At 41.4% G+C, this 23,674-nt stretch overlaps 1 protein-coding gene across 5 annotated transcripts in view; it reads right to left on the bottom strand.

Moving 5' to 3' along the window:
- The window catches only part of LOC134530713 (uncharacterized), a 451,350-nt gene that overhangs the window by 98,342 nt on the left and 329,334 nt on the right, over positions 1-23,674 (bottom strand). For all 5 annotated transcript variants that reach the window (XM_063365820.1, XM_063365818.1, XM_063365816.1 and 2 more), the window contains exon 4: positions 1,635-1,807. In XM_063365820.1, coding sequence (XP_063221890.1) covers positions 1,635-1,807 — 173 coding nt within the window. The remainder of the gene's footprint in view (positions 1-1,634; positions 1,808-23,674) is intronic.

Raw genomic sequence — 23,674 nt, forward strand, 5'->3', positions numbered from 1 at the left:
AGCCCTGAGGGACGCTCGCTTCCCGATGAAAGGATGACGCGTCGGCGGTGATACTTCCCGTTGCTGTTTGTGGAGAAAAGCAGCAGACATGAGGAGAGCATGCCAACTAGACAGACATAGTGTCCGAATGGAGGGTCTCAGGTGAGTAGGAGCCGCCAAACGATCTCGGCATGTGAAAAAAAAATTGATTTTATTTTTTTTTGCATTGGATTTTTTTGTGTCATTTCTGGAAAGCTCAATGCAAAAAAAATGGTCACCTTTGCTCCAATTAAACGTTGTAGCGTCACACTAGGCTCTGGTAAGAGAGCAGCAACGTATTAAAAATAATGCTACAACAAACTCGAGGATCACGAGAATAAAACGCAGCCCAAAAGAAGGCCATCCACGAATGATGAACAAAAGAAAATAGGCATGAGCGAGCACCAGAAAACAAAGTAAAATGTAACATTGCATTGAATAAAATTTTCTCATCGACCACCAATCAGTCTCGGACATAGTGAAAATCCAATAAAAAAAAACCAACTGAAATGAACGTAAAATAAATTAGAATATAATTAGGACCATGTATTTTTCCCGAAAATATTTCCAAACCAGCTGTGTGTTATGACTTTGTAGTGTTGTCTGTGGTTAGCTGTGCTGCTTTCAGGCACATGTATACTGTCATCACACCAATCAAACCCTCCCAGTGTGGAAGCAAACGCATCCAGAATGGTCCAGTCACGCAGAGCAGTGGCTTCTCTTGCGGACGGCCACCAATCACAAGGAAACAATCGCTAGTACCTTATTGTAAAGTCGTTTAATTTTTTACGAAAAAATCCAGACATTCATTATAGACTGCAAGGTTGATCATGTCTGCAAGAGATGTAGCCTAATTGACTTATGTGACCAAGCCATTCAGAATACTTTTAGTTTCTAACCTGATTGGCTGTGATTCGAGTACAAACAGTTAACGTGGACCAACCACAAACGATGGTACACAGATAAAAAAATTTTTACCTGTATAAAATTTTTTTTTGGAAACCAGTGGCCAGGAAATAGTTTTTTTACCCTACAAAAAAATTATTGTAAATTGGTACAACACTTTGGTATGGTTAGTTTTGCATATACTAATTACTTTATTGGAAAGTATACTGATTATTCCTTGTCGCATTCCGAAAACGATAATCTGTAGAGACTGGAAAATTTCGCGAATTAATTTCGCGATAGGCTAAAATACAAATATTTATACCTCAGTGCTGCCTCTGTTATTGGCTCACAACTCACCTGAACGACTCTGGGCCAATGAGAAACACCCAACCGAAGCTTTATCGAATCACAGGCTGCTACATTGGGACGTTTCACAAGACAGCAGCCAATGAGTGGGTGACATTTGAGCAAGTGTACGTAGAACTATGGAGTTCATCCTGGAGGTCATTGAACTCGCGAATTTTTCCGGCCCCTAATAATCTAGTGTTCAAAATTTGAGCTTTATTTTGTTCCGTTGTGATTATGAACGTGCGCAGTCAATACTGGAAAGCTGTTCAGGGAAACGGTTTGCAATTTTAAACAATTTACCAGTGTCCTGTACTTGTGCACGATAATCGGAGTTCCGCTTACGCGTGACGCCGACAGCGCGACAGCAGGAGGCGACTCACCGGGGTAGTAGACCAGCGACTTCTTGACCACGTAGTTGGCGTCGGGGATGTGCAGCTCGCAGTCGAACATGGTGGGCGACTGCAGCTCGTCGTCCCGCAGCGCCTTGGTGGCGTTGATGCCGAACAGGCCGTCTCGCAGCCACGTGTGCACCAGCGCGCCCTCCACCGCCTTCCTGCGGGCACGCGCCGGCACGCGTTCACACACCGGCCGTCTGCCGAGACAGCTGCGCGCGAAGGGAAGCCCACAACTCACGTATTTTCGGTTCCCTACCACGTTCGTGCAAATTCGGATTTCTCTCAAAAAATTTAAATTAAAAAAAAAATCGAAGGGTTAGGTTATGTTAGTTCAGTCACAACATGCTTGGTTTCATTGGAAACTTATGATTTAGCGGCTGAAGTGGCGTTAGTACCAAAACGCAAAACTTCGGAAATCTTCGGAAATTCTTGCAGGGAACCGAAACTACGTGAGTTGTAGGCTTCCCGCGCGCAAATCACCCAGCTATCTTCGTTCAGTTCACTCGCTTCGAACACGAATCAACCACAGATTAAGGGGAAAAATACATCTGGAGCACTAGTTAGGGGCATGCATATTTCGCGAAAATATTCCGAGATTGGGTGAGTTTCTTTTACTTACATGTCGATTGTAACAACACCAATCACACTAACTCAGTGCGCAAGCAAACGCGTATTGATTGGCTCGGTCGAATAAGGCAACGAATTATCTCCCAGACGACCGCCAATCACAAGGAAGAAACCGCTAGTGCAGGTATACCTTGTAGCAGTCTAATGGGACTTGAGATTTTTTTTTCACGAAAAATGCCTGCCCCTAAGCATTAGCCGTCATACGCGAAGCCAGTTTTTTTCCCGCATTTTTTTTATGATATTCACATAAAAATATGGCGGACGTTTGTTTTTGTATCAGCTGTTCTTGCCTGCTTTTATTAATGACTAGAGTTAAGCTATTCGAAAGAAAATTATATAAAAATATGTATTACAACTGTGAGTTGAGATTTTTTTCCAATTTAACCTCCAATACAGGTACAGCTGTTGTAAACAAACGGCCGCCATATTGGTACGTGTAGTACACTGAAATCCCCCTCCCTTTTTGGCTTTACCCCTAGACCTTATGCTCCATCTGTATATTTCCCTGATCTCCGAAATGAACAATAACAATCTTATTGAAGTTATACTTCTTTGGGCGCGTTACGAAAAAAAGACGAGAGTGAATTTTTACGATGTGCACGCAGAATGCAACAAAAATTGACAGAATGACAAAAGGCTACACACAAATAAAAAAACTATAAGTGTGCTTTTAAATCGTACACTTTAGTGATTGATAATGTAAACTGAAAAATATGACTGAAAATATTTATTTATTCTGAATATTAGTGATAGAAATTGTGAACATACAATTTTCAAGTTCATTTTCAAGTTTATTTATATCAGTGAGTTTATGAACATTTTATTTGTATTTTACATTATAAATTATAACAATAATATATAATAAATTACTAAAAATAATAAATAAGAATAAACATTCGGCATGTTATCGATTATCAATATTAATAAAAATTCATATCGATTATTTTACTGAATTAAATAATTATTTTTATACACGTGTTTGTGTTAATATTGAGTACAGAGTATTTGTTTCAATTTTAAAATTTATTAAATTTATACTTTACCAGACGTACCTATTTAAAATACCATAAAAGTCCTTCTATTATTTTAATTCTATTAATTATTTGCAGGCAAAATATAATTAGTTTTAAAGTGAAACTTCTTAGCTGAGGGGGCTACGATTTTCGAGCGTAACGAAAATTCCGATCGCACGAGGGCAATTGTTAGGTACGTGGTGGGGGAACCGGTAGAGGAGGAGCGTGCGTCAGTGGCCACGCCACTCCAACGTATGCACTAGCGGTCTAATTGGAAGACTTCAAATGGGGAAGGGGGATAGGTGCGTAGCATAGCATGCTATATGATAGTTGTAACGGCCAGAAGAGGAGACGACAGGTGAAAGGAAGAAATTACAAAGCAGTAATGCTACAGAATTCTCGTAACGCTGCTTGTGTTTGTCTACTCTTCAGTTTTCGTAATGGCTGACAATTGACGCATCCATATTTATTTTATTTTGTTTAAAGTATCTACAATTTATTTATTCGCCTGGAAAAGATTTATTGTTATGTGCAATGAACTTTATAACTTTATAATTGTCATTCAATTTTATTTGAATAGCGTGATTGAAAAAGACGTATAGACTTAAGAGGTAAGCTTAGTATATGTTTTTTTTTTTGCTATGTGAATTCAGAAGGAATTATATACTTGTGATATATATGCTTTATAAGTGTAATTTATGTTCGATTGGAGTGTTTATATGTTTTTAATTTTATTCAGCTGGAGATCGTGATTTAACAACATGCCTTAAAATAATAAAAAGGCAGAAGCAGATAGGAGTTATTATCAAAGGCAACGTGGGGATAAACCTTCAAACATGGCGCCAAAACGTGCCAGTAAACGGATGCGAGAGTCCAGGGCGCGGAAAAAAAGCTTTTTTTAGATCATACTCGAATCCTTTCTTTGCTCAATTACTATCTCTTGTTCAGTAAAAAATGTTTATACTTTATTTGTATACAGGTATATTTAATGAGCAATAAGTTTCACTTATGTTGCGCATGGACTCCACGCACACATTTAATTTTCATTACGCCAAGTAAGTGTAACTTCAAACGCGTGTATTTAAGTACGTACAACCTTTTTTATATTAGCAAAACACTCAGAAACATTTTGCGTCTACATCAGTTTCCTTCTTTTGTTCTTCCCGCGTGAGTGTTTACATTGTTTTCGACGGAACACAGAACTGGAAAGTTGATCCCGCTGTGGTTTCTTGAGGAAATACAGTTATCTACAAACTCTCCGTTTATTTCAGGTTAATTCTTCGTTCGAAATTCCGTAAATTTATTGTAATTTCTAACAGAGTACGAACAGCAGTCCTTGGTGCACGATGAATAACAGTACAAGCGAGCAAGTGCGCTGATATGAATGAACAGTCAATGAAACACAGTAGTGTCTCAGTTAACCGAGTTTCGACTAGCAGAGATTCCTTTGCATCCGAGATGACCTTAATAGCCCTTACCAGCGCAGACTGTGTGATATTTGGCTTTAGAATCTATATAATGATCTTACTGTTGTCGAATGCCTAAAGAAAATAAACCTCAAAAATGTAATTTTACCAAATCATGGAGTGGCGTGAAATATACTACGCTAAAGAAAAGCTGAGGGAAATAAAATCACCCCGAAAATTTATACCAGTTGAACAAATAAAATCGAAGATTTTTTAATTATTTTTTTAAGATTATCCTTGCTATCTGAGATTTTGCTTATCCATACAGACCGGGAAAAAAACTCGCGATTTCAATTACCTATAGGATAGACTCCATTATCCTCTATGCACTCGGGCACCTATAGGTACATCTGGTCATTGACTACCGACTCGTGGCTACCTGTTAACTGGCATGCTCGTGATTCGATATTTCTATTTCTTGGAAAGTTTTTCATTGGCCTAGAGTCCTTCAGATAAACAGTGGCCTAATCACTGAAATCAGCCAAATGGCAAACGTATTTGGATTCTAGCCTATCGCGAAATGAAACCGCAAAATTGTCAGGTCTCTACTTATACATGGTTTGTCACGTTCAGCATTAACTTTGTTATATGAGACTCCACTGTGTGTTCATTGAATTATCATAGTCTTCGGGAACATGGGCAAATATCGCCCCCCCCCCACCCCGGAATATAAAAGCCCTGCTCTCATGGGACTCCCTTGCGCTTGTAAAATCGTAACTACACTTTATTTTTAATTTTTGTAAGTGGAACATAAATATTCATGTAAAATTAGAGATTTTGTAAATGTATACATTTACATGGAAACAACCGTATCACTACATAATAGTGTTCGCAGTTATACTGGGATCGTATTCTCATCCGGGAATTTATGCTTTGGGTTTTCACAGTACCTCCAATAATTGAAAGTTATTTGTAAACCGTTCCCTTATTAGCTTTCCAGTATTAACTGCACACATTAATAGGCATAATAAAACCAAATAAGGTTAATTTATTGAATATTCGATTAAAAATTTCATGTTTAAATAATAATGTGCTTGAATAAAAAATAAACTATTATTAAAAAAAATTCGCCTATTTTCTTAAGTAATACTTAGTATCATCTCAAAAATCTTATTTTATATATGCAAAAGTAACCATAGCCATGTGTTTTACAAAGTTACCATATCATTCTTGTTGTCATACAAACTATTTCTTGGCAACTGGTTTCCAAAGGAATCTTTTGTAACGGAACAGATAGTATAATTCTGCGTGTGAAACTGGAATGATAACCCCTTGAGAGTCCTACAGATTTCCGCCCCTGAATAGTGTAAAGCGATATGAATTAATGTCATAGACATACATGATTTACACTGTCTGTCATAGGACTTAAAAAAATGGACACAGACGAATACAGAAGCTCACTGAGAACATGCCAATATCAGCTGATGTCAAATGCCACATGCATAGACGGCATAGATGAAACCAGGGACTGATCAAAGACTTCCCGCGAAGTTGTTTGTGCTATCTAGGCATGTACAATTTGACATCAGCTGGTTTTGGCTTTTTTCTCCGTGTGTTTGTTGTCTGTTCTCAAGGTTTATTTTAAGACAACTATTGTAAAAATATTTATTGGCACATTGCCATGAAATAATTTTTAATCAAGTAACGTTAATAACTTTCCAACGAAGAATACTCTTCAAATAACCGAAGAGTTGTTCATAGTTCCAGATATTTGGATATTGGTGGAAGTACACTAAATTACGAACTTCTTAGATCCGTGTTTTGTTGTAAACAAGGTAAACATGTGACACGTGGAAGAATAAGAGTGTTTAAGCTGTAGCAATAACACGACGTTATTCGCAAATTTACGAATATCCCTGGATATTTTGTTGCCAGAGTTCTTCATTATTTAAGGTGAACATTTTTAAAAACGTAGTAAGTTATGCACAATATTGTACTCATTACCTGTGCGAATCAGTTTCAGATTTGAATTCTTATCCACTTACTTAAACCAATGAAATTTCCCGTATATTCGACACATTTTAGAATGTTATCTATATATATATATATATATATATAACATTCTAAAATGTGTCGAATATACGGGAACTATATATATATAAACACACTATCTGGTAATAGTTCAGTGACAGCTCACTAGCAGCTTATATGAACATTTATTTAACACACAAACTTACTGACGTTATAATATCATCTGTAAAATTTTTAGTGAGCACTTCTAACATGAAAGTATAAATTAATCACCAGTCAGATCTTACAGATATTTGAATATTATTATTTTTTAAAGAAGGAATAACCTGAGAATTTTATTATCTGAAATATTTATGGTCAACATATCGAGTGTTGAGTACTACAATTAGATAACTACAAATATTGTTTTTAGAAAAAAAAACACAAATTAATATATTTTTCACGATTTTGAGAAACTGTGATGACTACAGTGATTTTTGTTATGAACATTTTTATAAATTTATATTTGTAACGTAATGTGTACCTAACATATTGGGACTTTTCTGTACGTTTAACTATATATAGACTTTTAAAACATAAAAATCCTGATGACTTTAAAAGGCCTGGTAAAATTTAATTTTTTTTCTTTCTGAAATCAACTTAACCATATGAAATAGCAGACAGTAAAAGTGATTGACTTTAAACATTAAAAAGTTACAATTTTATACTCCATTTCATTATTCTTACCCATAATTTACAAAAACGTTTAAAATGCAACTTTGACAACTAATTATGCAAAACGTATGGGACACGTATATATATATTAATAGCAATGCACGTACTCCACTGTCTATCTGCTCATTACAATCCATAACGTTCTGAGCGTTGCATTTATTTCCTTTGCGCTACTTTATGATGCGATCTGATGACTACATCCCCTCGACTTACCCTACCGGCTATAAAGAAGTTTCACTTCGAAAAATTTAGGAAATCCACGCCGACTCGTTATATTTACTGCCTCTAAAGCAGTGATAGTTTAAAGTATGTAGGCTACGTGCATCATTTCGCAGGAAGCGAAAGACGCTCTGTGCAATGCGTATTGAGAATAGGTTAATACTTCGTTACGGCAACTGGAATGAATGTACATACGTATAGGCTTAACAGTAAACATTGGGACCTGCGCTTCGAGGGCAAACGAAGTTTTGCACTTTATCCCGCCCGTTTCGTTGCCCGTAAAGGACAATGTTCCCTCGTTAATTAGGAGAAAACAACGCGCGGACAACGGGAATTGGCCGCTTGTTTCGCGGAGTGAAATTTACCTTTCGCCGCGGAGGGCGAACGAACCCGAATTGTTCGAGCGGGCCAACCTCCCAACCCCCTCCGACTATTCCCCCCGTGAAACGCGCGATGCCCGGTATTAATTCCTGAAGTTAATTATATATTTTGTGAAAGTTGAGCCACTCAAATAGACGGTAAGCTGAACTGTGTGGAACGTAAATATAAAATAATGACCTGGAAAGGGGCATACACCCTTAAGTTCGGTCGCACACTGGCGCACAGGTGTCGCAAGAGGAACAACTCAGTTACTGTACGTCTGAGAGGGCCAGGCCATACCACTAACTGATAGCGCAGTACAGGATAGGGAAGCACAGCACCACGTGAGCTCCAAAACAACCCCCCCCCCCCCCCCCCCCAGCAAAACAAACCAACTTTGGACGTGACACTCAAACTGCGTGGCGCGCTTTCGTTCGTAACTGATCTGGTGCATTTCATATTTTTTTCTTTCAGAAAAAGGTAATATTGTAAAAACATAATCTGAGCGAGACTTTCAGTACTCGCCAGTGATGTCTGACATCTAACTTCGGTGACGAGCAAACTTCATGTGTTCTAATGTGGCAAATAACACACATAACACGAAACTCGAATACGAAATTAAACGTATAATTCTTGAAAATAATGCCGAGCGGGATAAATGCATGCAAATCGTGTTTTCAGCTACAATTCTGGACGCGAACAACACGTAATTACCACACCCGCCGCCATAATTAGCTGCCAGTGCAGCTACGTCCACTATCGAATCATTTAATTAGTCTACCGAAAATTTAAACTATAAAATTAAACGGCTCCGATGAAAGCTAAAAATACTTGAAAAAATACTACATCCCCTCTTTGGACCTAATTTCCGACAAGGAATTTTATTGAATTACTTCCCGTCTTTTTAAAATTTTTAAAAAGTTAACACTATAAATTTTCCTTTTTTCTTTGTGAATTTTGGTTTCTACCATCTTTCATAGGCGGCAGCACCGTGGTTTTCACATTCCCGTTCTATGCGTTCTCTCCGTTTCATTCATGAAATTACTCCCACCAACTGACTTAGCTATACCGAGAGTTAAGATAATACGCATGAAGAAAATTGTGTGGAGTAAATAAAAGTTTAATAGTTCTTTAAGTTCATAAAACTTCTCTTTACTCAGACGGAAATATTTCAAACATTGTTTACTGGATAAATCTCTTGTTACTGCAAACTTCTGGGGAGTTCCCGTCTTATTTTTTCCCGTTTTCTCAATTTCTTAACAGATTGACATTCCTTGATGATGTATAAATTATTAATTAGATCCATAAAGAATTTTCATAGACACTTCCGGTACGATATCAAGCAATTCTTTCAATTTGAGATGCATATTTGCTCTTTGAAGGGATCACTGATATCTACCTGTGCTGTAGTCTTCATGAATATTGATCCCACCGTCAGAGAAAGCACGAACCAATTTAGTTACATTTTGTTTATTCATAAGTATATTATTAACGATATATATTGCTCTTGAACATCCGTAAACGTTTAACTTTGCACGAAGGAAACGTAACGACGGAATTCACTTCACATCTTGCAGGATTCTGAATCAGCGTAACCATTATAAACTTGTGCTACTAGAACTACCCCAGCTTAGGCACAACGAAAGACCGCGAGGGAAAAGAGCAAAAATTCAAGGTTTCAATCCGTGTTTCTGTCACTCCCACTTAACTTCCCCTTCCCCGCTGTCTGTGACGTATATAAACACTTCGAAACACCGTCTAATTTCTAACTCGGCATTTGAATATGACTCAGAACTGAAATCTAGATACTCAGGCAACATGCTGGCTATGGTACCGAGTAAGGGTTCCTCGATTTTTATTACATCACACTATTGAACGTAATACAAGGCAGGGTATCAGACAAATGGCTCAAAAAAATGCTACAAGAAGAGACCTGCAAAATTCGCGGATTCATTGACCTCTAGGATAGACTCCACAGTCCTTTAAGTACTCGCGGAAATGACACCTGTTCATTGGCTACTGACGCGTGAGACGTCTCAACTAGGCTGTCCGTAATTCGGCACTTTCTTGGTTTAGTGTTTCCCATTGGCTCACAGTTCCCCGGATAAAATGTGGGCCAATCGCAGAAGCGGTACGAAGGTATAGTTGTTTTGATGCTAGCCTATCGAGAAATGAATCCGCGAATTTTGCATGTCTCTAGCTATAAGAATCAGAACGACTGTGCGACACAGTTTTTTTTGTACGTCCCTGTTCTGTCCTGCTCATGCATTGCGCCATGCAACTTGACGAGCATAAACGCGGGCTGCGATTGGTCTAGCACAGGAAGGCAGCGCACGCGAACACACAGTCTCAAACAGCCGCTTAAGAGGCCCAACCTGGTCAGGGGTGTGTTTGTGTTGGCTTCTAGCGCGGTATCGCTTCTCTGAATTGGCGCGCAGTCGTCTCATCGTGCTTAGGACAACAACGAGGTTTGAGCTGTAACCATAACATTTTATGTCGTAGAAATGAAGATAAAGGCATAATGAAAGTTCCTTGAGCGCTACTAAGAAATAGCAAGGGATTTTTCATCCATAATATTTTTTTTTTTAAAAACACGCATTTTAGCAGATATTCTATAAATTCAGTGTAAAAATTTAATGTGGAAACAGGAAAAGTCATCCACCCTCAGATTATTTTTAAAAGTTCTTCGTAAACAAACTTCGCTCCAATGTATTGAGCATTTTTCAAATCGTGTGTGTGTTTTTTTTTCTAAGCTCTACACACCGTATTTTTTCCCGGCTAGGCGGGCCCGTAAAACACATTTCATTATTAATAATCAGTCAGTCCTCTAGTTCTGCATCTGTTACCACAGACGTTATAAGCGGCAATCCGTCACCTTTAACTCTCCGAAGCCCCGAAGTTTGATGACCAGTTATGGTGATCGGACCACGAGGCTGCAACGATAGTAAGAGTTTGTGTCACATTCCATCGCGTTTTCGCCGGATAAAGCAACAGAAATAGGAACACACGTCTTCAAATGGTACTTGCTACAATCGCGCACGGGAAAATAGCGCAGAATCGACGTGCGGAAAGTGCTGCAATAATCTACATTTCCGGTGAGCAGTGGGCCGTCTGCAGCCAACGAGAAAGACGATGTCCAGAGACGTAACTAGACTAGTTTCCACCCCTCCCCCTTCTTATTTTTTAAACCAAACGAACCAAAACTTTTCCTGGCAATACCAAATATCACCAATCCATATTAATTTTTATATTTTCAAATATTTTGATACAACATAAATGGTATGCGAAAAAAAAAAGTTTTTAAATATTTTACAGTATACATGTATGTATCTTTCAGTACAAATAATTCAGTTAATTTGATCTCCAGCAATTTTTTTTTTTGTGTTTTAACACTACGATAATCAAGTAAATATCTATAGTAAATATCACTCTGCCAGTTTAGCGGCCCCCCCCCCCCCCCCCCCAAATTTGGCGCCCGGGACACAAGCTCAGTCTGCCCACCCCTCTTCCTAAACTTTGGTTAAGTTTCTGATTATACCGCCGAGTTCATGGTAGCAACAACATGTAAAAGTGGAAATAATTTGATTATGTACATACACCATGCATGCTAAGAGTTATTTTAATTGTTTAAAAATATGTATCTTTTTTAAAAAGATCTCCTGGATGGGTGGCAGCCACGTGCGTTAGAAAAGTAACTTCACAGAATGGTTGTACTTCCACGTCTTCTAATTGACGGCGCTGCAAGCAGCACTGGTGTTGTCATCTGTGATTTTGGCAAGTAACTTGAGGGCGAACGTGTCAATTAGCCCTGCCTACCTGGGCACACATAGGCCTACGGTAAGCAGAGATCCAGAAAAAAGATTGAAAACTACGAGAGATATCATAGTGGTGTCTGTTTAAGGAAATCATTTAAGAATACGCCGAGAGAGGATGAGTAAAGTTATTTCCGTATTTCGTTTTTAATTTTTTTATGAGAGTGGAATGGCTAAAAATGACATTATTATAATCATTTTTAGGTATGAAACACACGGTACAGAGTCTCGAAAGTTCTTAAGGGACTTGAATCACATCTTTGGCTTAATTTCTACGCCACATAATGTTAAAATGACCACTCAAATCTTATAGCTGCCCTATGCACGACGAGAAGACTGCGCGCCAGTCCATAGCCTTGCGCCTAGATGGGTTACCGCGCTAGAAGCACCATAGAGCATTGCGCTTATCATCCCGCCTCACTAACACACATGCACCTCTGACTATGTGGGCCACTTATTTGACGTATCCACAGCCTCAATGCTTAGCTACGCTTATTTCTCGGTGCCGCCATTGAAGGGCTAGTGGAACAAAAATGGTTACGAATAGCAATGCACGTACTCCACTGTCTATCTGCTCATTACAATCCATAACGTTTTGAGCGTTGCATTTATTTCCTTTGCGCTACTTTATGATGCGATCTGATGACGACATCCCCTCGACTTACCCTACCGGCTATAAAGAAGTTTCACTTCGAAAAATTTAGGAAATCCACGCCGACTCGTTATATTTACTGCCTCTAAAGCAGTGATAGTTTAAAGTATGTAGGCTACGTGCATCATTTCGCAGGAAGCGAAAGACGCTCTGTGCAATGCGTATTGAGAATAGGTTAATACTTCGTTACGGCAACTGGAATGAATGTACATACGTATAGGCTTAACAGTAAACATTGGGACCTGCGCTTCGAGGGCAAACGAAGTTTTGCACTTTATCCCGCCCGTTTCGTTGCCCGTAAAGGACAATGTTCCCTCGTTAATTAGGAGAAAACAACGCGCGGACAACGGGAATTGGCCGCTTGTTTCGCGGAGTGAAATTTACCTTTCGCCGCGGAGGGCGAACGAACCCGAATTGTTCGAGCGGGCCAACCTCCCAACCCCCTCCGACTATTCCCCCCGTGAAACGCGCGATGCCCGGTATTAATTCCTGCAGTTAATTATATCGGAGCGGAGGGCAACCGTGGCGGCGCGGCGCGGCGCGGCGGCCAGATGTGGCGCCGGACACGACCTGTGCTGCGCCGCGCGCCCACAATCACACGCGTAATTGCCACATTAATACATAAATGGCTTACCGGACATCGCGGCCTGCCGCTTACCGTGCGGGGACGCAAGCTGGAAAAAATATATATATATTTCCTCCCGTAATTTCATTTTATTTCACGGAGAATGAATAAACAAATCGTAATCGTTCAGTACCACAGTATTGTAATTATAAGATATTACGTCATTTATTTAAAAAAAGAAACACGGAAATTTCTTTGTTTATTTAATTGTAAAATGGTGAATGGTAGTTTTGGAGTTATAATTTAAATTACTATTACAGTGTTGGAGCGCATTAAGGGAAGTTATAAAATTTATTTGTTACTTATGCAAAATATTCAACAAAAAAAAAAGGAAATTTTTGTTTCAAATAATGTCAGCGAGTAACAGCTGGCCGTGGCGAAAATCGCCGAGATTACGAATGCAAAGCAATTATTTTCTGGTCAGCATCACAGCAGGGAATGAATGCGTTTAGACGCGTTGTGATTTAGCGACCTAAAGCCTGTGATCGCGGTCAACAGAACACTACGGCTGCTTTTTACTGCGTTATCCTAATACGTATAACTGTCAATAAAGTATTTCAAATATTAATCATTTATTTATTTCTCCATTGAGTTGTGGCAAAGTTAGGGCTATAACTAGACTTTTCTTACACTTACTCATGGAAATATATTCCTATAAATTACACTGGAATTAAAATTAAAATAATTAAATCTTTAGTAAATAAAAATATTCCAACCAAATTTTACTGCACATCTAAATATTAAAAAATACCTTAAATTAAAATAACACACATGGACTTTCCTGATTTAATTTGGAAATAATAAATTCTCGTTTATGAGTGCCGTAAGGCTTTAAAAAGTAAAATTAAATATTAAGAGTCGGAATACAAAATCAAACTTTGTGGTCACAACTCTTTAAATTTATGAAGGTCGCGTACAAGATTAAAACATTGTCTAGTCCTATATTTAGTAGTGCCATAATGCTGGTATTACTTAATTGTTTGTGTTTTATAACAAATGAAGCTTGTATTTCGCAAAGTACCGTTACAAAAAATCTGGCAATCAGTAAAAAAATTGGTATCCAAATTACTTCAGACAGTTTTATATGACTTCGCACCTTAAAACTGAAGCGCCCGCCGCGCTTCTGTGACGTCATCTCCGTGCCGCAGCCTTCCTTTCCTTCTCCCCTCTTAACCCCTCTCCGCCTCAAGGTGCCAATTTCCCCTTCCCTTTCTTTCCCCCTAGCCTCTCCTCAATTGTAGCGACTGCAACGCCATCTAGCGAATAGTATAAATGAGCGCGTATAACTTTTAATTGTCTATTTCGTGGGTCTCTCTTGGTGGAAGCAGGTCGTCTCTGGCCCGGTCGAGGGGCAGCTCGTCTAGGTAAAATTCTTCAGGAGACGGAGTTAGTGTGTGCACACGATGGCCGTGCGAGTAACGTAACTATTAAATATGCTTGCCAGCCTTGATTTTCATGTAGCCATCCCTTTTGACTTTGACCTTCACTTAATTTATTTTTCTTTGTGCTGGAAGCATTTGCTTACTCCCTCCTGCATGTGGTTTTGATTTTAGTTGCTGCGCGACTTGCATTGTCGGCAGTGGACTCTTAACTTATTTCAACGGCATCCAGACCACGCTTTGATTGCTTTTGGTTTAGAAGTAAGCACGTTAAGTGCCCGATGCCGCCCTGGTATTTGTTTTTTCATAAGAGCCTTCAGCTCCGTATGACGTAATTTTACGCATCGTTTTGCCTCGATTTTGCCCTCTTTCTTTTCCTCCCAGCTGTACCCCCGACCGGAGCCATTTGGTTAAGGCATACCCCCCGTGATCTAGCATATTTTGTTTGAGCACTTCTCTGTATTACGCTTACCTAGCCTTGGCAGTGAATGTCATCATGACGAGACCCACTGAAAATTGTAGCTGTAACAAACCATGTAACCGATCCCTCGCTTCTCTCTTGGGCTTGCATTTCTGTCCGCGGGACTACGCTCTCTATGAGTAATAGATATTTAATATGTTTTTTTCGAGGAGTGCACAATTAACGTTATATTAGGTGTTGGTTTATTTTGTAGTACATAATTCCTTGCCCCTACACGTGTTTGGACCGCTCGTATAGTCTGTATGTATATTGAGTCAGTTCCTAAAGTTGTTAACAGCAACGTACGTCTTGTGAATCACGTGTGTAATGACATAATGTTCACTATGATTTTGGTCTTCGCTCGCCTCCGGGCCGTAACGTAATGCGTACGCACGTATACTTGAATATTGGTTTCTCTCCTCTCTTATAGTGTGTGGTAACTGAGTCATAATTTCGCACAGAAAATGAGAAAATGTCTATCCCCATTGTCAGAGGCGACTGTTTTATACTGCATGATCCAGGGCATGCCTAGGAAATTCAACTTGTAACGGAGAGAGAGAAAGAATATTAACTTGTTGCTTGTTGCTTGTTGTTTCGTACGACTGTAAGAGATACGCAGTAGTAGTTTGTTTGTTGAATCAGAGTACCTTGGGCACAAGGTTCACCCTAGTTTTTTCCATAAGTAAGGACTCAGTAAAGACATAAGGAGTGAAAATCATTGTGAAGGGAATAAACTTCATTAAATGTATGCTAATTTGTATTTGCTACGCACATGCCTCTAGCTGGCATCGAATCCGTTGACAGTGTATGTATATGTGTTAAGTTTGCGAAATTATAACGTTGTTAAGTGCGACTCATGTTCTTTATTTGTATTTATGATTTATCACTTTCTGCTTAACTGTCTTTTCTAGCAAAGACCCCACACACGATTTTCTTGTGCCCCCATACACTTCGCTTGCATGAGTAGGATAATCAGTAGGAGTGTTTGGTGGCGCATGGATGCACCCTGGTGGTATGCTTAACTGGATACCCCCACGCTGCAAAACTGCGCTACTCTGCTTTTTAGGCAGATTATAGTGATAAATCCGTTTGTATTGTTTGTTTCGGTGCACCATGGCCGTCTCCGTGAGCTGGGTTTACCAGTTGCACAAGACCGATTTGGCGCTGCATCTCGAGGAAAATGGTCTGCCCTTGGCGGACACCGATACCGTCGCCGAGATGAGGGCGCGTTTGGTTGACTACCTGCGTAAATCCGCAGGAGCCGCATCTGAAGTCACGACCAGGCAGCCCCCAGCTGATGTGAGTCCTTCCTCGTCCTCATTTAACGTAAAACTTTTTTTTGCCGCCCTTAAAACCATCCCGTTCCTGGGTAGAAGTGATCCCAGGCAAATTTTAGATTTTGTGATTAAGGCTGAGAGCCTGCATAAATTAAATTTAGTTCCACTTGAGGCTTTTTTGAAAGCACTCTTAAGTAAAGTTACGGACATCCATGTACCTCTGTTAAATGAGGCCATTGCTCAGGGTACGAGCTTTGATAAATTTAAAAAATCACTGGTATGTTCAGTGTGTCCGCCTAGGGTTCTAGATGCCTGTAAGAGGGAGCTAGTGTGGCGCTTCCAAAACCCAGATGAAACCATTATGGAATATGTCACGTCGGTTACCGCGTACGCGGGAGCCTTAGAGTTGGGTACCCCGGAAGAGGAGTTTGTCCAACTTATTTTGGGTAATTTGGCCCCCGTGGTGTGGCAGAACTGCTCGATGCTCGCTCCTCCCACCTCGCTCGCAAGCCTACGGACTTGGGCGGGCGAAGTGGAAAGTCGCCTTGTTTCTCTTGCTAAGTATCAAGCTGAGTTCCCGGCAAAGCGCCCCAGCTCGGTGAAAAATGACTCTCGTTTTGACGGACGTATTTTTACGTCGCAGTCCGCCCCCCCCGTTCTCACTCCCCGTAGCCCGAAACTCCGTGACGTGGCAGACACCTCCACGCCTCGTGCGTTTGACAGCCTGCCTCGTGGCGAGCGTTCTGCCCATTTCACGCCTGGGCCCGAGGCGCGGGCCGCAGCTCGCGCGGCCATGAGTTTACCGCCTGAGGTAACCGCGCCCGTGGGCTCGCGGTCCGCAACCTTGACCCAGTCACGGCAGCTAGTGACCTTGGACACCCGCCGCGGAGCCGGCAGGTGTGCCAATTGTAGCGCCTTTGGACACGTCACGTATGAGTGTACTGTTCCGCGGTTGGAAATAAATCAACGTAGATGTTTTCGGTGTAAGGCAGTGGGACATTATAGGAGCGACTGCACGGGAACTGAGAGACAGCCTCGTGCGGAAAACTAATCTGGACGGGACGGAAAAGAGGTCGTATCCGTCGGCTACTCAAAAAATCCTCTGAACCCACTCATTTACATTTCCTCCCAATTAAAATTCAGAAACATTTATTTCCAGCCTTAGTCGATACCGGTGCTACCCGGTCTGTTATTAGTGAAAAATGTTTCATCACATTAGTGCAGTTGTACCCTCAACTTTCACAACGAGTTGTATCGGATGATTCCGTAAGGAATATCGTTGTCGCTAACGGGCAAGGCATACGCACATGTAAATCTATTATAATTCATTTTAAAATCCATGGATTTTCCTGGAGTTGGCCGTTTGTCGTTGTCCCCGGGATTTTGCCGAATCTAATCCTTGGCTTAGATTTTTTGGGCAAATCACGCTGTCGACTCAGTCCCGCCAACCATGAATTGCAATTTGATTTCGCTCCTGCTGTAAAAATTCGTTTGCGTCATGAGGTCCGCGAACCCATAGTTATGAGTTGCAATGATTCCGATAACGCGATGCGCGATCAAGCCATCGCCGCTCTCGTGCGGGAGTTTCCTGACGTGATAACACGTAAGATCGGCAGATGTGACATCTTGCCTTTTCGTTTTCATGTTACCGACGAAGTGCCCGTTTTTGCCAAATATTTGAAGGTTTCTCCCCCTAAGCTGCAGGCCATGCGCGCCATTATCGACAGATTACTCGCTGCCGGCGTCGTTACCCCTTCGACATCCGAGTTTTGCACCCCTACTTTTTTGGTTGCTAAGAAGGGGGGCTCTGAGTGGCGCCTTGTGCATAACTTTAAACCTCTCAACAAGAAGGTAATTCATCCAGTTTGGCCAATACCGACGGTAGAGAGCGCCTTACAACACTTGGGTAAAGCAAAAATATTTTCCATCATCGACCTCAACGACAGTTACCATCAATGCTTGCTTGATCCCGCCTGTAGAAAATACACTGCCTTTTCAACCCCTTTTGGCCACTACGAATTCAACAGAATTCCGATGGGTGTAAGTTTCGGGAGCGAAGCCATGAGCCGTGTTCTGGACCATGCTACTTTTCCGCGTCCAAAGACTTTGAAGGGAATTCAAAAATTTCTCGGCATGCTGGGGTATTATGCGCGTTTTATCCCAGATTTTGCCACGATTTGCGTGCCGTTGAATCGGTTGCGAAAGAAAAACGCTGCTTTTGTTTGGGGTGAGGAACAGGAAACGGCCTTTCAATCTCTAAGAAAATGTTTGTGTTCCGCCCCCGTGTTAATTCTCCCCGACTTCAATAAACGTTTTGCCCTGCAGGTTGATGCTTCCTCAGTAGCCCTTGGAGCCGTCCTCGGACACATGGAGAACGGAAAATTGAGACCAATTGCTTTCGCAAGTCGAACCCTCTCAGAGTCAGAGCGCCGCTTGGGCACCTATGAGAAGGAGGCCCTTGCGTGCCTTTTCGGACTCGAAAAATTCGAGTGTTACTTGGATTGTAGAGAGTTCGACCTGTATACAGACAACCAGGCCTTAAGTTGGCTGTGCAATCATCCCTCGCAGCTCGGGAAGCTTGGGCGTTGGATACTGCGGTTGTCAAAATTCCGATTTGTAATCCATCACCTAAGAGGTGCGGAGAACGTTGTGGCCGACAGTTTATCTAGAATGTTCAACCCGGATGATTTTGAGATTGATAACCCTTCCCCCCCGGATGCGGTTGAGTTTATTTCGGTGTGCAAAATCTTCCCCGAATCCTTCATAAACCTGAAAGCCTGCCAGCAGGATGATCCTGCATGTATTCGAATCCGGAACGATTTGCAATGTGGAATGGCCTTACCCTTTGCCGAGAAGGATGGGTTGTTAGTGTATGCTGGCCCGTCAGGACGAGCTCAGAAAGTTGTCGTCCCTGAAAAACTTAAGGGTATGATTATCACATATTTCCATGCCTCACTTGTGGGTGGGCACATGGGAATAGATAAAACATACCGTAAAATTGCCCAACATTTTTTCTGGCCAGAAATGCGTCAAGACGTGCGCGATTTTGTACGCGCCTGTATTGACTGTCAGCTATCAAAGCCCCCACACAATGCTAAGGTAGGGCTTTACTGTGCCGACGCTCCCGTCGCCCCTTGGCAGGTTCTGCATATTGATATTTTCGGACCGCTGACGCGATCAAAAAAGGGCAACGTATGCTTATTAGTAATTCTAGATATTTTTACTAAATTTGTTGTTTTAACCCCCCTTAAAAACATGAAGGCGTCGTCCATAGTAAAAGTTCTTAAGGAACAGGTGTTTAAAATCTTAGGCCCGCCGTGTATTGTAGTATCAGACAACGCTAAATACTTTCAGTCGAACTTATACAAAAATTTCTTGTTTGAATTTTCTGTAAAGCCGGTGTACAGTTCACCGTATTTTCCACAGGGAAATATGAGTGAGAGAACCAATAAGGTTCTCAAGGGAATTTTCACTTCGTTCTACCGCGCCGACCAGACTCTCTGGGACGCCGATCTTGAACTTTTAAATATTGGTTTGAACGCAGCTCATCACAGTTCTACAGGGCATCCCCCCTCCGTGCCTTTCCTGGGGAGGGAACTTACCTTACCCTTGCTCAACCAGTGGGGGTTGCCACCTGTCGACTCTAGTTTGTCAAGTGTAGAGTTAGATCGTGTCTTGGAAGACGTTACTAAGAATTTAGCTAAGGCTAGGGAAAACGTGGCACGAAATTATGATGCAAAAAGGGCAGCCCATTCATTCGCTGTTGGCGACGTTGTGCTCTGCCGCTCTTACGTTTTGCCCTCATTAGCGGCTAGCCTAAACGTCAAACTTTTGCCGCCCTATGACGGGCCGTTTTTGATTACTAAGTTTTTAGCAGCTAACACTGTTCAGTTACAGCTAATGAGCAATAAACGTAAGTGGCGTAAGGCACACGTAACACAGCTAAAGCGTTTCATTCAGTGATTTAATGCAACGTTTTGGCGGCTAGTGGAAGCCTTAAGATACTTAAGTTTTTTTTTTTTTTTTTTTGGTGTGTGTATTACTACTTTAGGTATGTTTTCTAATTAGATTGTAGAATTGTTAGTAACAGGATACAGTGTTCAGTCGCAGTTCAGTTGATGATTACAGTTTCCTTCAAGCGCGCGCGCCTCCTTTCTACCCCTCCCTTGGGCTGTGCGCGGACAACTCTACGAGAAGCCTGCTACGTCTCTGCTTTGCCGCTGCCCCTCCGCCCCCTACGCCGCCAGCCCTTGACTGCTGCGGGGTGAGGAGACTGTTGGACGGCGTGGAGATCTGGTGACAGACTCTCCGCTGTTCGGACGCCACCGCCGCCGCGGTTCAGCTCTAGAGGTATTCTCGGCCCGCCAGAAGACGTCGGCGGGAAGGATGCTGCAGAGTTCCGATGTCCGCCACTTAGCGCTGAGTGGCTGAGACGAGGAAAAGCGCCGAGCGCTGCCTGAACCCCTTGCAACCTTGTACCGCCAGAATAGGTCACCTGATACGGCGCTTATCGTTTCTCTCTTTCACTTCAGAAAAAATGGAGGGGGACCTGTCAGCGACACGTCGGACGCGAGTCGCCTGTATTCTACTTGTGCAGCACCAAGGAGATCGCGGTCCCCTGTTGGAGCTGCCACCCGTCGCACCGCTGAAACGAACACGTTGCTGCCCCCCTCCAGCGGCACGATCCGGCTAGTTTCAAGTCATTTCTACATCGTCTGAATCAAGGCGTTCGCAAGATATAAGAAGTTGGCTCATATCACAAACACTGAACTTCAACACGACTTTAAGCTCGGGCTCACAGGGCAGAAGACTTCGTAAGGGGTGGGGGTTGAAGCGCCCGCCGCGCTTCTGTGACGTCATCTCCGTGCCGCAGCCTTCCTTTCCTTCTCCCCTCTTAACCCCTCTCCGCCTCAAGGTGCCAATTTCCCCTTCCCTTTCTTTCCCCCTAGCCTCTCCTCAATTGTAGCGACTGCAACGCCATCTAGCGAATAGTATAAATGAGCGCGTATAACTTTTAATTGTCTATTTCGTGGGTCTCTCTTGGTGGAAGCAGGTCGTCTCTGGCCCGGTCGAGGGGCAGCTCGTCTAGGTAAAATTCTTCAGGAGACGGAGTTAGTGTGTGCACACGATGGCCGTGCGAGTAACGTAACTATTAAATATGCTTGCCAGCCTTGATTTTCATGTAGCCATCCCTTTTGACTTTGACCTTCACTTAATTTATTTTTCTTTGTGCTGGAAGCATTTGCTTACTCCCTCCTGCATGTGGTTTTGATTTTAGTTGCTGCGCGACTTGCATTGTCGGCAGTGGACTCTTAACTTATTTCAACGGCATCCAGACCACGCTTTGATTGCTTTTGGTTTAGAAGTAAGCACGTTAAGTGCCCGATGCCGCCCTGGTATTTGTTTTTTCATAAGAGCCTTCAGCTCCGTATGACGTAATTTTACGCATCGTTTTGCCTCGATTTTGCCCTCTTTCTTTTCCTCCCAGCTGTACCCCCGACCGGAGCCATTTGGTTAAGGCATACCCCCCGTGATCTAGCATATTTTGTTTGAGCACTTCTCTGTATTACGCTTACCTAGCCTTGGCAGTGAATGTCATCATGACGAGACCCATTGAAAATTGTAGCTGTAACAAACCATGTAACCGATCCCTCGCTTCTCTCTTGGGCTTGCATTTCTGTCCGCGGGACTACGCTCTCTATGAGTAATAGATATTTAATATGTTTTTTTCGAGGAGTGCACAATTAACGTTATATTAGGTGTTGGTTTATTTTGTAGTACATAATTCCTTGCCCCTACACGTGTTTGGACCGCTCGTATAGTCTGTATGTATATTGAGTCAGTTCCTAAAGTTGTTAACAGCAACGTACGTCTTGTGAATCACGTGTGTAATGACATAATGTTCACTATGATTTTGGTCTTCGCTCGCCTCCGGGCCGTAACGTAATGCGTACGCACGTATACTTGAATATTGGTTTCTCTCCTCTCTTATAGTGTGTGGTAACTGAGTCATAATTTCGCACAGAAAATGAGAAAATGTCTATCCCCATTGTCAGAGGCGACTGTTTTATACTGCATGATCCAGGGCATGCCTAGGAAATTCAACTTGTAACGGAGAGAGAGAAAGAATATTAACTTGTTGCTTGTTGCTTGTTGTTTCGTACGACTGTAAGAGATACGCAGTAGTAGTTTGTTTGTTGAATCAGAGTACCTTGGGCACAAGGTTCACCCTAGTTTTTTCCATAAGTAAGGACTCAGTAAAGACATAAGGAGTGAAAATCATTGTGAAGGGAATAAACTTCATTAAATGTATGCTAATTTGTATTTGCTACGCACATGCCTCTAGCTGGCATCGAATCCGTTGACAGTGTATGTATATGTGTTAAGTTTGCGAAATTATAACGTTGTTAAGTGCGACTCATGTTCTTTATTTGTATTTATGATTTATCACTTTCTGCTTAACTGTCTTTTCTAGCAAAGACCCCACACACGATTTTCTTGTGCCCCCATACACTTCGCTTGCATGAGTAGGATAATCAGTAGGAGTGTTTGGTGGCGCATGGATGCACCCTGGTGGTATGCTTAACTGGATACCCCCACGCTGCAAAACAATAAACGTAGTTAAACTCTCTGTTCGTCTGAAACTATTTTAATGTACTTTTTTTCCATAGCTACTAAGTTTTTTTTGTCAACATGCAATAATACAAACAAAATCTGGTCTTTCAGTAAAAAGATTATTTAATTGTATGTGAGAATTCTTACACTCACCAGCTTTATCGATACAACTGCCGAAAGTGTTATTATAAAGGGAGATATATAATAGGTACAAGGAGACGTAATTTTAATTTAACAGTTTTGATGGCATAACATAAATTATTGTTTGGTATTGAAAATACACCATCGTAAATGCATATCTAACTTATAAGGTAGTTTTCCAAAGCATGTAATTATTTATAGGGACAGTATTATTACATCTGGTCATTCCAGAAAAAAATAATTAATTAATTAATGCCAATATCTCATAGGGGTAACTATTTGTAGCAACCACTTGTATCTAACTTTATGCTTTAACATAGCCCAGTAGTTTTGAAAAATTATATGTTAGATGATTACTATCGTACAAAATCTGTTCAAAACATGATGGTGTCCATACTTTCCATTCTCTACCCCTTAATGGCTCCGCCTACCCGGGGACACATACAGTGTACAGAGCTTCAGGAAAAACAACGCGATTTCAAAACTACTCAAGATATCCAAGTGGGGTCTGTTTACGAAAAGCATTTAATAATTCGCTGAGGGCCAAAAAGTACTTTTGATTTTGGATTAAGTTTTTAAACTGTGTTTTTAGAAGAGTGAAAATGGCAAAATGGCGTTTTTTCGGAGTAATTTTAAGGCGTAGAATAAATGTTACCGATTCTTGTAAGAGACTTGCACTACACCTTTATCTTCA

The sequence above is a fragment of the Bacillus rossius genome, chromosome 3 (assembly GCF_032445375.1).
Source record: "Bacillus rossius redtenbacheri isolate Brsri chromosome 3, Brsri_v3, whole genome shotgun sequence".
NCBI lineage: Eukaryota > Metazoa > Arthropoda > Insecta > Phasmatodea > Bacillidae > Bacillus > Bacillus rossius.